General features: G+C 34.1%; 1 protein-coding gene across 1 annotated transcript in view; it reads left to right on the top strand.

Moving 5' to 3' along the window:
- The window catches only part of LOC141546569 (L-lactate dehydrogenase A chain-like), a 69,159-nt gene that overhangs the window by 11,947 nt on the left and 43,059 nt on the right, over positions 1-14,153 (top strand). The window contains 2 exon segments of the mRNA XM_074274503.1: positions 789-900; positions 2,224-2,347. Of these exon segments, the coding sequence (XP_074130604.1) occupies positions 789-900; positions 2,224-2,347 (236 nt within the window).

The raw sequence follows: 14,153 nt of genomic DNA, 5'->3' as shown, positions 1-14,153 counted from the left end.
CGATGATTCTTTGAAGAAATTTTTATACTTTGAGAAAATTAAGGCTTGGAAACATTGGATACATCAGAGGTATGAATAAGAATATATGTTTTGAGTAGTTTTTTAAACCACTGGTTGAAGCAATAGTACATGATTTATATTTAACTTGAATTAGTTATTTTTAAAATTATAAATTTATATTTAACTTGATAGGCAAAGCCAGAGGATCATATTATGATCAGAGTCATATATAGAGAATTAATGGGAAGGGAGATCAGTGATAATTTTATAAAGACTAAGAACCTACTGGGTACAAACCCTAATCAAGCATATAAAATAAGACTTAAGAAGAAAGGAAAATATATTAATAATCCCTTAGCAGGTTAACAGTGGATTATATTTTCCTAGTCTCTTCAATTACAGCTCCAGAAAAAAGTTCCTGGGCAAAAAAGACCATAGGCTTGTTCTGACTTCTAAGTCCTGGCTATAAAAAAGTAGGTGAAGGAAAAAAGGGTGCAAATAATGTATATTTATAACTTGAAAATAATCAGACCTTCTTGTTAGCAACTCAGTACAGATCTCAGAACTTTATGATGTTTTCCAGGCCTTCGGGTTTTCACCTTAAGGATAAAATACCTAGGTGGCTTTCAGAAGTCTTATTTAGAAGACTTAGAATTATTTCTTTCTTTGACTACAGAAGGATTCCGAGAATGAAGAGAGAGTAGTACTAGTAAGGAGGACAATTATAGTGTTTGGGAATATATAACCTGATGCTAGAGAATGAGTGTATTGTTGGGTAATTTTTTTAGTGCCTGTGTGGACTGAGATTGCTGGTGCTTCTCTGAAGAGTTTGAACCTGGATGTAGGAACCAGTAAAGACATGGAGCAGTGTGGAAATCTCCATAAAAAATTGGTTGCAAGGTCAGGTTCTTAATACTTGGTCAGTTGACTTTAAAATGAATCCTGCTAGGGGCAGCTAGTTGGTATAGTGGATAGAGCTCAGCCCTGAAGTCAGAAAGACCTGAGTTCAAATTTGATCTCAGTCACTTGACATTTCCTAGCAGTGTGATCCTGGGTAAGTCACTTAACCCTAATTGCCTCAGCAAAAAAATAAAATGAATCCCACTTCTAACAGCACATATATATTTAGGGTTGTTTTTTATTTTTTTTCCAGAACTCTGAGACAGGATCATTTTCTGATTAAGATGGATATTAAAATTATTAGTAAAATAAAGAAAATGAATGTAACCAAACCTGGCAAAGAATTTCTAGGATGAAATTTTAGATGATGATTTTAATTTTGTGATGTTATCAGATAATTTGTTACTGTGGCAAGAGTTAGACTGACTTGAGGCTTAGGGCAGTAAGAGAAGTCAGTTAAGGATAACTTCAAGTGCAAAAATATAAAGTCTGATCACCACACCTGGTAGCTTAAAGCAAGCTGTAATGACTTGTTTTTTGATCATTTCTATAACCTTTGCTTGGCAGGATATGTAGCAGCAGGCTAGGATTGGTTATTAGTTATAGAGGACTTAATTGCAAGTTTGGTATGAAAAAGAAAGGGGAAAAAAGTGAAAAACTTTAACAAGAGGAATTACAGCTACTGCTTCAAAGTAACAGGACATTGACTTTCAGGGGATAGAGACTCTGCACAGTACACTCTCAGGAATTGATGTGCCAGTGTGGTAAGGGGGCCTCTCCTCAAGTTATGGTAGGAAAACGGGGCTTAGGATGCAATAGAGAGTTTAGGGAGGAACCACATAGGCATTGAAGAGCTCTGTAGAAAAGAGTTGTTCCTCTTTCATTCTCAAGGACCAGTGACATCACAAGAGTGGTGACTTGTATTTAACTGAGGCAGAGTTTCACAAAGTCATTAGTCTTACTCTCCTCTAGAACCATCAGAGTCCAGTGGTGATTGGTGATGGCCCGAATAGGAGAGGGTCCTTTATTTGGGGGTTTCTGTTTGGTATTTTGTTTAGACATTTGGGTTGTGGTTTTTGTTTCTGCTTCTTCCTCAGTTGCTGCTGTTTCCCTTGCATTGGCTGCCAATGATGTAGAGGATGTCCTGAACTTGATATTCAAGTATTGTAGTCTTTCTCAGCTTTAGTAGTTTTTGGTGGTTTTGGTTCATGCTTCTAATCAGTTGTAGTTAATGGACTTTAATAAAACTTGATTAAGATAATAGATGCTTTTCTAATCTGACTGCATAAGGACTTGATTTTTAAAAATTTCTTCTAATTACAGTGCTTATGAAGTGATCAAACTTAAAGGCTGTCTTTCCTGGGCTATTGGCTTGTCTGTAGCAGATCTGACAGACACTATTATGAAGAATCTTAAGAAGATACATTCAGTTTCTACCATGATTAAGGTAAACCCATTGTATTTGATTCTCTTAGTGAATCGTTAGCATACATTCAGTGTATGTCTCCATTTGGGCAAATTTAGAATGTTTGGGGGAAATATGGCTAATCTTTTGGGATCCGTGTCACAAGGTAAATGCCATGCTGTCCTCCCAAAATGTTTGTTGGTGATGTCAGAGACAGATTTTTGTTTGAATGGTCCTTTGACTCAGATTCTCAGAAAGACAGATGAAAGGGAGAGACAGCAGTAGCCATGGTAATTAATTCCCAAAGAAGAAAAGTGACTGGTTGGCTTAAGTAACAGAGCCAGATTTCCTGCATACTCTATGTGACTCCATATTGCCAAATGAGCAGAGAATATTACCCTAAAACTCATTTACTATAGGACACACTACAGATAATGAAATGACTGTGCTAAAGACCTAGCCATTCAATTTGACAGATTTTAAACACTTATTACATGCCAAGGCACTGTCCTGGAGGTACAGTGATAGAAATGAACATTACATGAATACAAAGTAATTTGGGAAGAAAAAGTTCTGGCAGCAATAGGGATAAGGAAAGACTTGGATTCTTAAGGGGGTAAGCTCAAAGAAGAGATAAAAGAGGGGATGGGATCAAGAGCACAAGCAGGAAAGATTATTTTGGGCAAAGTGAAGGCCCACCTATTTATTTAAAATTGGCATAAAGAAGGAGAGAATGGAGTAAGATGAGGAGTTTAGAGATTTGCAGTGTGAAAAAAAGAAGGAACTTATAACAGATGGCCTCAATTTTCTCAGTAAAGTAAAAGTAAATAAGAGCCTCTATCCAGAATAAGAAAGTTATATAGGAGTTTATAGTAGAGAAGAAACTATTTGGAATTGCCTTTGTGGAGTATATATATGATTCACAAAAGAATAACAGTATTGCAATGTAGTAATAAAGGTCTCATTTCAGGGGTCATCAATTTGTAGTGAACACAGTAGGCATTGTTTTGTGACTAAAAGTGTCTAGCAGCATATGAGGAGAACAGGCTGACCTGGTGAGAAGCTAACTCAGTGGTGTTCAGCAAGCGAGTCAAGGGTAGAAGAATGTCTTAGGGAAGGGTGAAGTAGGAAAGATTAAGGTTTAGGAGATTGTACCATTAAAATGCTGCTAAGGTCAAAAATAATTTTTTAAAAATTTAATATTATTTGCTTTGCATTTTCCAATATATCTCTCACCCCTTCTCCATCTAGAGGACCAATTTTTATGACAATGAATAAAAAAAGGAAGGGGAAAGAAATTTCAAAACAAACCAGTGTTATCAAGTGATTCTGCGCTTTTTGATGCATTCACAGTCCTCCTAAAAGAAGGGAAGGGGAAGACATGTGTCTTATCTTTTTGGGATCAGCTTCTTCATTATAATTGTAAGGCTATTCAGACTTTTTCCCCTTCCCCTTACATTGCTGTCATTGTATATATTGGATTTTTGTTGTTGTTGTTGTTCTGATTACTTCATTTTTCATCAATTCATGTCTTCTTATGCTTCTTTATTTGTATTAATCATTAACACAGTAATATTTTATTATATTCATGTACTACACACAATTTATCTCTTCCTCAGTTAACTGGCATTTATTTGGTTTCCAGTTCTTTGCTAATATAAAAAGTGCTGCTATAAATGTTTGATGTATACAGGACCTTTCTTTCCATCTCTGACTTTGTTGAAGTATATATAGCATGGAATTTTCATTCCTTTTTGCTATGAATTTCACAAATATTGTAAATATAAACATTTCTTTATGTAAAGAAATAGAAAAAGAGGATTGTGAATGACACTGTGAGACTCTTATTATGTAGACATCTTAAAAGAGGTCCAAAGCAAATTCACTGTCTTTCCCTTCAAACTCATCCTTCTTGCTAACTGTCTTATATCTGCTGAAAGCACCTCCACCATTCTGGTTGTTAGAGGCTCAAAACTCAGGGGCCATTGTTGACTTCTCTCTCTCTTACCTCCAGTATCTAGTTTGTTGTCAAATTCTGCCAGTTAGACCTCCACCTCTCATATCTCCCTCCTTTCTCCACATTGCCACTACTCTACTGCAGATCCCCATTACTTCACATTTGCTATCTTGCAAAAGCTTTCTGCCTCATCTGCCTTGTCTTTCTCTGTTCCACTCCAGCCTTCACAAAGATACCAAAATGATATACCTAAACATGTGGATCTGATCATGTCATCCTTTTATTCAGTAAAATCTATTTGTTCCCTGTCACTTTTAGGATCAAATGTAAAGATTTCTGTTTGATCTTTCATAACCCCCTAAGCATATAACTGTAAACTAAGTAATGATGCCAAAGAAAAAAATTATAGAAACCATAGAAAATTGCATTGAAGAAAGCGACCATAATGAGATAACATAGAAAAAGTTATGGGATGCAACTAAATTCTTAGTAAAAATTATGCATTTTTAAATGCTTTCAGCAAGCAATAAAAAAACAACACCCAATCACTTGGACACACAACTAAAAAAAAAAAGGCAACAAATTAACCCCTCTTCAGCAACAAAGTAGAAATTCGAAAAATTAAAACAGATTAATAAAATTGAAAATAACAAAGATAGAAAACTGTTAGGTTTAGGAGCTAAATTTAAAAAACAACAACTTTTTTTCTAATTATATGTTAACAAAACTGATCATTTAGATGCAATGAATTAATACTTAAAAATATAAAATATACAGCTTACCTGATATTGAACAGAGCAAAAAAACTCTAGGATCAAATGGATTCTAAAAACAATTTCAAAGAACAAATTATTTGAACTAATAGGAAAAGAAGGTATCCTATAAATTGCTTTTTATGATACAAATATGGTTTTGATATCTAGAGCTAGAACACACAAAGTAGAGAAAAAATTATAATCTAATATCTCTAATAATTGATGCAAGAATCTCATTAAAATATTAGCAAATAGGCTATAGATTAATATATTAGAAAATTTACACACCATATTCAGATTGCATTTATATGAGAAATTCAGGCGTGGTTATACTTAAGGAAGAATGACAAGGAATATGACAAATAATCAAGAACAAATATTAGATGTAATGGAGAAAAATTAGAGGCTTTTCCATTAAGTTCAGGATATCCTTTACTGAAACCACTATTTTAACATAGTGATTAAAATACTATCCATTGCAGTAAGAGAAAAAAAAAATTAGGAATAGAGGCAAAAAAAGAAACTTTATATTACTTTCTGATGATTTAACTAGAAAACCCTAATGAGTCATCAAAAATCATTTGAAACCACCAATTTAGGAAAGTTTTAGATTATAAAATTCATCCACATAAACAGTTTACAATTCTGTATATTATCAACAGAACCCAGTAGGAAAAGCTAGAAAGTAAAATTTCATTCAAAATAATTATAAATTGTAAAACTGTAATTTATAAACTTTTAAATTTACAAAATATAAAATTACAAAACTCATATATTTGTAAGTGTATCTACCAAAATATATCCATGAACTATGAACCCAACTATAAAACACTTTTTGCATAAATAATGACACTCTTAAATAATTGGAGACCTAATATTAATTGCTCATGGGAAGTTTGAGTCAATGTAATAAAAGTGATAGTACTTCAGTCATCTTTCAAGGACATTAGAACTCTGAATAATGCAATGATAAATCATAAGTACAAAGGTCATAGGATGGATTGTGCCACTCATCTTCAGACAAATGAGTGGATTTAAAATATTGACTTTGACACTTGGTTTTGAATATGGCCAATAGGAGAATTTGCTTTAATAGCCTATGACAGTTAGATGTGGCCTTTTTTTTTTTTTTTTCTTTCTTTTTTCTTTTTTTTTTTTTAAGTAATAAACTGGGAAGAGAACTTGACAATGGGGAGACAAAAATAAGTTTTCCTAAAGCCTGTGTGTTTTGTTTTATACGTTTAAAATGTTACTCTTTCTTTAAAAAAAAAAAAAAGTCCATCTTGAAATCCTGTTTCTCTTTGTTCCTATATCTATATATAGTATATAGATATGTGTCTGTGTACATCCAGAGCGATATACATTAAAAACAAGTTCACAAACCTCTCTGCCATTCTCTTTACCTGAGAGCTCCCTCAGTTGATGAAATAGACGATGTCACTCTAATTGTTGCTGCATGTTCATACCTGTGTTATGTATCTCTGTGGGGTTTCGTGGTGTGTGATATGAGATTTTGGTTTAAGATGACTTTCCTGCTTTCTTAGCAGTTTTTGTCCCTCCCCTCCCCCCCCCCAAAAAAGTGAAATCTTATCCCAATAGTTGCCATCTTCGAGTTTATCAAAAACTCTGCTTTACTTCATTCAATTGTTTGTGGCTCTTCTCAAAAGAGCCTGATGTGTTCCACTGATCAGCTTTTCTTGTTGTTTAACCATTACCAGATAATTTTGATGATTATTCCTTTGTAGATTTGGTATTCCTAAACCCTGCGGTCCTTTCCACCTTATTTCTCTTAGAAATCGATTTTTTGACTTTTTCTTGCTTTGGATGAATTTTGTTCTTTTTAAAGTTTTATCTTTAATTTTTATTTTCCCCAGTTACATGTAGAAATAATGTGGGGCTTTTTGGTTATACATGTACATTCATTTTTTTTTTTTTATATATTTCCTTATGAATCAGTTTGGGAGAGAAAAATCAGAACAAAAGGGAAAAACCATCAGAGGGGGAAAAAAACAAGAAAAGGGGGGGAAAAGTGAACATAGCATATGTTGCTTTACTTTCAGTCTCCATGATTTTGTCTATTTGTATTTATTGGGTTGCCTTGTATCACTGAGCCACTGAGAACCAAGTCTGTCATAATTGATCATCGTATGATCTTGCTGTTGCTATGTACAATAGTGTTCCTGGTTATGCTTGTTTTGCTCAGCCTAGATGTAAATGTAGATCTTTCCAGGCCTTTCTAAAATCAGTCTGTGTATCATTCTCCTCCCCCCCCCCCCCCCAGGCTGGGGTTAAGTGACTTGCCCAGGGTCGCACAGCTAGGAAGTGTTAAGTGTCTGAGATCAGATTTGAACTCAGGTCCTCCTGAATTCAGGGCTGGTGCTCTATCCAATGCCCCACCTAGCTGCCCCTGTGTATCATTTTTTAATAGACCAATAATACTTCATTACTTTCATATTCAGCCATTCCCTAATTGATGAGTATCTAGTTCATTGTCACTATTAAAAGATGTGCTACAAACATTTTTGAACATGTGGCTTCTTTTCTCTTTTGATTTCTTTAATTTACAAACCCAGTATGGATCAAAGGGGATATGCCCAGTTTTATAATGATTTGGAATTAGTTCCAAATTGCTTTCTTGGATGAAATTTGAAAAATTTTCTAGTTCTATCACAAAAACTCATGGGGAGCTTGGTTTTGTAGATATTTTTACACTATTATAATTCTTATTAGCATTACCCAATCATGAACAATTGATGTATTCCTCATGATTTAATTTTGCCTTTATTTATGTAAACAGGATTTTGTATTTGTGTTTATACATATAAGTCCAGTGTCTTAGGAGTGTCTTAGGTAATTTTCCATATAATTTAAATAGTCTATAGTTATTTTGAAAGAAATTTCTTTGGCTCTTCCTGCAGAGTTTTGTCAATAAAACTACAGAAAGACATGTTTTTCATGGATTTATTTTTATTCCTAGTTGCTTTACTAAAGAAATTGTTACTTTTTAGTTCTTTAAGGTAAAATCATCCCCCCCCCCCATTGCCTATGTGAACTCCCTGTTTATTTTTTTTGTTTTGTTTTATTGGTATAACTAAGATTCATAGAACTGTATCAAATAATTCTGCTGACACTGATACCCCACTAGTCTTATTGGTTAAGGTCTCTTAAGATTTCTTTATTAAAAGAAAATGTTAGCTTTTAGTTTTAGGTAAATACTATTTAAATCTATTAAGGAATTGAAATGGAACATTCATTCTATGAGTTTTAATATTTGTAACATAAAGCAGAGTTGATTTTTCTTGTCAAATGCCTCTTAAGCACCTGTGGATAATTGTCATTTTAATTTTTTTATATGCCATATGAATAATTTTTTTATTCATATGGCATATAATATTTATAGTTTTTCTAGTATTGAACTACCAGTATTGCTGGTATAAATTCAATCTAGTCATTTGGTTTCTCTCACTGTCTCTCTCTTTTCACCTTTTTTCTTTCTTTTTTTTTTTTTTCCCCTGAGACTGGGGTTAAGTGACTTGCCCAGGGTCACACAGCTAGGAAGTGTTAAGTGTCTGAGACCAGATTTGAACTCTGGTCCTCTTGAATTCAAGGCTGGTGCTATATCCACTGTGCCACCTAACTGCCCCTCTTTTAATCTTTAAAAAAAATCATATTAGCTAAGTTTGTTATTTTAAACTTTATTTAGTTTTAATATTTTTTTTAAAGAGGCAGTCAGCGTTAAGTGATTTGGCTGGGGCCACATATCTATTATTTCTGAAGTCAGATTAGAACTCATGTCCTCTCAATTCCAGGGCCTGTTCTCTATCCATTGTGCCACGTAGTTGCACCTTAAGAATGCCTCTTAATTCTATAAATCTAATACACTTCTATCTGTATGTATATGTATTTATGTATATATACATACAAAATGAGGCCTACATCATAGACACTTGCTATAAAAATTTCCCCCCAGTTTTGTGCTTTCCTTTTTTTTTTTTTTTTTGTTCCATTAGTTTTGTTTGTGCAAAATCTTTTTAATTTAATGTAATCAGTGTAATACAATCCATTTGATTCCCTGTGCCCCTCTCTAGCTCTTGCTTGGTCATAAACTTTTTTTCTTATCCATAGAATTGACAAGTAAATTTTTCTCCTCCTTTAATTTACTAATGATATCACCTATTATGTCTAAATTATTTACCCATTTTGGCCTTATTTTCATATAGTGTGAGATGTTAGTTTATGCCTAGTTCTGTCAAATGGCTTTCTAGTTTTTCCCAACAATTTTATCACATGGCAAGCACTTGTCCCCAAAGCTTGGATCTTTTGGTTATCAAAAACTAGATTACTCTGATCATTTATTATTGTATATTATATATCTAACCTTTTTCACTGATCCACTATTCTTATTCTTAGCCAGTACTAGATTGTTTTGATGATTATTGCTTTGTAATATAATTTTAAATCTGGTACCACTGAAATATTTCTTTCAGAATATTTTTTATTGATTTCATTGACATTTTTGTTCTTGGCCTTTTGTTCTTCCAGATAAATTTTGTTGCTGTGTTTTCCAGCTCTGTAAAATACTTTGATAGTTTCATTGATGTAGCAATTGAATATATAAATTAATTTAGGTAGACTTGTTATTTTTGTTACACTGACTCTGCCTACCATGAGCAATTAGTATTTTGTAATTGTTTAGATTTATCTTTATTTGAGTGAAAAGGGTTTTATAATTGTATTCATATATTCCTGGGCTTGGTTTGGCAGATAGATTGCCATATATTTTAATGTGATTTGCAATTATTTAAAAAATAATTTCCTTATTTTTGCTTGCTGGTTTTTCTTGTAATATTCGGAATTGCTGATAATTTATGTGGGTTTATTTTATATCCAGAAACTTTCTAAAGTTAGTTGTTTCAACTAGTTTTTAGTTAATTCTTTAGGGTTCTTTAAGTATACTATCATATTGTCTGCAAAGAGTGACAGCTTTGTTTCCTTCAATTTCTTTTTTTGCTTGAAGTAGCATTTCTATGGAAATTTTTTTTTTTCTTTTCCTGAGGCTGGGGTTAAGTGACTTGCCCAGGGTCACACAGCCAGGAAGTGTTGAGTGTCTGAGACCAGATTTGAACTCGGATCCTCCTGAATTCAAGGCTGGTGCTCTATCCACTGTACCATCTAGCTACCACTTGGAACTAGCATTTCTAATACAATACTGAATAATAGTGGTGATAATGGACATCCTTGCTTCAATCCTGATCTTATTAGGAAAGCTTTTAGTTTATCCCCATCACAGATAATGTTTGCTCTTAGATCTAATAATTGCTCTTGCATCTATCAAAAAATGAGACTTATATTTTAAGAAAGTCTCCATTTATTCCTTGTTTTCTCATAAATAGGAATGGATGTTGTATTTGTCAGAACATTTTTTCTTCACCAATATAATGAGATGATTTTCATTATTTGTCTAATGTAGAACCACTTCTGCATTCTTGGCATAAATCCTATTTTGTCACATATTTATAATATATTGCTGTAATCTTGGCAGTATTTTCTTTTAAATTTTTGCATTCACATTCATTAGAGAAGTTGACCTTGTAGTTTTCTTTCTTTCTTTTTTTTTTTTTTTTGCTTTTGATCTTCATTGTTTAGGTACCAAAATCTAATTTAGTATCTAATTTGGCAGGAATCCTTTACTTTCATTTTTATTTATATAGTATTGGAATTGAATATTCATTAAAACGTTTGGTAAAATTCACTTGTAAATTTATCTGGTTTGGGAGATTTTTTCTTACAAAATTTCATTTATGGCTTATTTAAATATTCTGTTTTCTGTTGATCTGGGCAACACACTCACACATTTCACTTAGATCATTAGTTTTACTAGTATATAATTGAGCAAAATAATGTCTCTAATTGCTTTGATTTCATTTTCATTGGTAATACATTTATTATTTTTGCTTTTTTGATAAGGATTTTTCCCCCCATCCTGAGGCTGGAGTTAAGTGACTTGCCCAGGGTCACACAACTAGGAAGTGTTAAGAGACCAGATTTGAACGCGGGTCCTGCTGAATTCAAAGTTGGTGCTCTATCCGCTTCGCCACCTAGCTGTCCCGATAGTCTTCCTTTTTGATAATTCAGATGAGAGTGACATTTCATGTGTTGCTTTCCTTCTTTATGCTTCCCCCTCCTTCATTCTCATCTTCCCTTCCACTATAAAAGTTCTTCTCTTTTATGTGAATTTTCCCTATTTTTCCTCTCTTTTCTTCTTCCATTTCAATCCCTCTTTCTTAGACATATTTTCTTTTCAATCATCCCAACATAATCAACTCCTTCCCATGCCCACTTTTTATGTAAAATTCTTCTAACTACCCCAAATTATTTTACTTATAGGAATGTAGACAGCTTAACTTTATTTAGTCCTTTATGACTTCTCTTTCATGGTTTTTTTTTTTTTTAATGCTTCTCTTGAGTCTTATATTTGAGAATCACATTTTCTATTCAGTTCTTGTCTTTTGATCAGTTTGATCTATTCATTAAATGTCCATTTATTTCCTGAAGGATTATATTCATTTTTTTCTGGTTGGATTTTTCCTGGTTTGTAATTCTAGCTCTTTTGCTTTCCAGAATATCATATTGCAAGCCCTCCACTCTTTAAATCTGTTAGTTGCTAAATGTGTGACCCTGACTGTAGCTCCATGATATTGGAATGGTTTCTTTCTGGCTACCTGCAGTCTTATGTTATATTATAGGAGTTTTAATTTAAACTTTGTAAGGGGCCTTTAAATGGGTGCCACAGCGCATCGGGAGATTGAGGCCCAGAAGTAATTTCTGTGGATATTAGGACTGCCCTTGGGCGGGATCCTGGCCATATTGAGATAGCTTCGTAATGGGTGACTCTATCGCTGATTGGCTGTGTGTGTGACCTCACAGGCCCTATGTAAGCCCACTGCAGGCAGCAACCTCCCTCTTTAACCTCGTGCTCTTGACCCTGGCTCCCCAGCCTGGGTGGCCAAGCCAAGATGGGTAGCCAAAAGAGGTAAGGGTTTTGGTAGTGAACACATGGGTCTTCTGACCAGGTGTTCACTCGGGAACCAACAAGTCAGGGCATCAGTTAGGGCATTATGTGAGTAGGTATAATAAAGGCTTTTAAGATTACATGTGATTGTTCTTGAGTGCGCTACCGGTTATTAAGCTATAGATTCAAGAGATTGTGGCCAGAGACCTTAGAAGGCCTCAGAGGAGGCGAGCCGGGTAGAGCTCACACTGCAAAGGACAGTGGTCAAAGGTACTCTGGTGGGTCTAGGACAGAATAGTAATTGTAACTGCCAGGAGAGCACGTTACAAAACTTAAGTTTAAATTTCCTTTAATATTCCTGGAAATATTCACTTTATGATCTTTTTCTAGTGGTGATTGGTGGGACATAAGGCAGTTTTCCTTACTAATTTCTTGAAATATGATAAAATATGAAATATCTTTAATTGTGGCTTTCAGGTAGTCCAAGAAATCTTAAATTATTTCTCCTCAATCCATTTTCGAGGTCACTTGTTTTTCTGATGAGTTATTGAATATTTTCTTCTATTTTCTCCTTTTAAAAAAACTTTTATTTCTTGATGTCCTGTGGTATTACTAGTGTTCATTTGCCTAATTCTAATTTTTAAAGAAATATTTTCTTTAGTGAACTTTTGTACCTCCTTTTGTATTTAGCTTATTCTACTTTATAATTTCCAGGAACTCTTTTTGGACTTGTGTCCTATTCACTTTTTTTCCTTTGGAGGCTTTGCTTATAGGTGTTTTGACATTGTCTTCTTTTGCATTTGTGTCTTGATCTGTCACTAAAGTAACATTTTATGGTCAATTTTATGATTGTTGCTTTTCATTTTCCAGCCTATTTCTTTTTTCTTTTCTTTTCTTTTTTTTTTTTTTTTTTTTGGCTGAGGCAATTGGGGTTAAGTGACTTGCCCAGGGTCACACAGATAGGTGTTAAGTGTCTGAGGTCAGATTTGAATTCAGATCCTCCTGGCTTCAAGGCTGGTGCTCTATCCATTATGCCACCTAGCTGTCCCGCCAGCTTATTTCTTGACCTTCAACCAACCCTCTCTCAGGGTTAGTGCAGGGGGGTGGAAGGGCACAGGGGACAGGAATTACTGTTTCCAGCTTAATGGCACTGCTATTTTCAGAGCTAGTTCTGGGAGTAAGGAAGTTTTTGGTCATTCCAGGGTGGTGTGATTTGGGAACAGTGTGACCATTGCTTTTCTAGGCTGTGTGCTTGCTTTTTCTGAGGAAAGCAGCCCCTGCTGCCTTGGACCTTAGACCTGTTCTCCTTAGGACCTGTTTTCCATTTAAGACCATAACCACTAGTTTTCCTCGGGGTCACTGCTACTTTTCATCTGGGAACTGCAATTCAAAAGCAGGTACAGGAAATGGAGCTGCCAAACACCACCCGGGCCTGGGCCATGTCCCAGCACAAAAGTCCCTGATAGTCTCTCTGATTACCTAAACCCCTCCCCATCTCTGGCTTGAGAGGTCTCAGAGCTGCTGCTGCTGGTGTAGGTCCATAGCTGGTGTTGTCATCATGTGCACCCCAGGTATCCCAGATTCTCCTTCCAAAAAAAGTCTTATCCTGATCTTTTGTTAAGGCTCTGCCATTCTAGAATTCGATTTGAGATGTGTTATTTTAAAGTTGTTTGGAGAGGAATGATGTGAAAGCTCAATTGTTATGCTTTCTCTTCATCCTATATCTCTTTCCCCAGTAAACTTTTATCTATTTTTAAGTTTTTCCAATTAATTATATTTTTAAAAATAATTAAAAATTTTCTATTTTTGTTTTTAGTTATTATTTTTAAATTTGCACATTCAGGATATCTGATCTTTCCTGTATGGGACTGCTTTGGATTATTCCTTGAAATTTGGGTATTAATTTTTTCATTTTCTTTTTTGAAGAAATTAAATATTTTTTACAATTTCTTTTATCCACCAGTTTTTAAATGGGATCTTTTATTTAAAGGCTTGTAATTATATAATTACATTGTGTTACTAGTAAAATATAAGTTTAAATGCTTTTTTTTTTTTTTGCTCTATGAAAGTTTTTATACAAGTGCCAAGCTAAGGTGAGAAATATGTATTCTCCTTTCTCTTTTC

The sequence above is a fragment of the Sminthopsis crassicaudata genome, chromosome 6, assembly GCF_048593235.1.
Source record: "Sminthopsis crassicaudata isolate SCR6 chromosome 6, ASM4859323v1, whole genome shotgun sequence".
NCBI lineage: Eukaryota > Metazoa > Chordata > Mammalia > Dasyuromorphia > Dasyuridae > Sminthopsis > Sminthopsis crassicaudata.
Note: the sequence above shows the minus strand (reverse complement) of the source record. Positions and strands in the feature narration are given on the sequence as shown.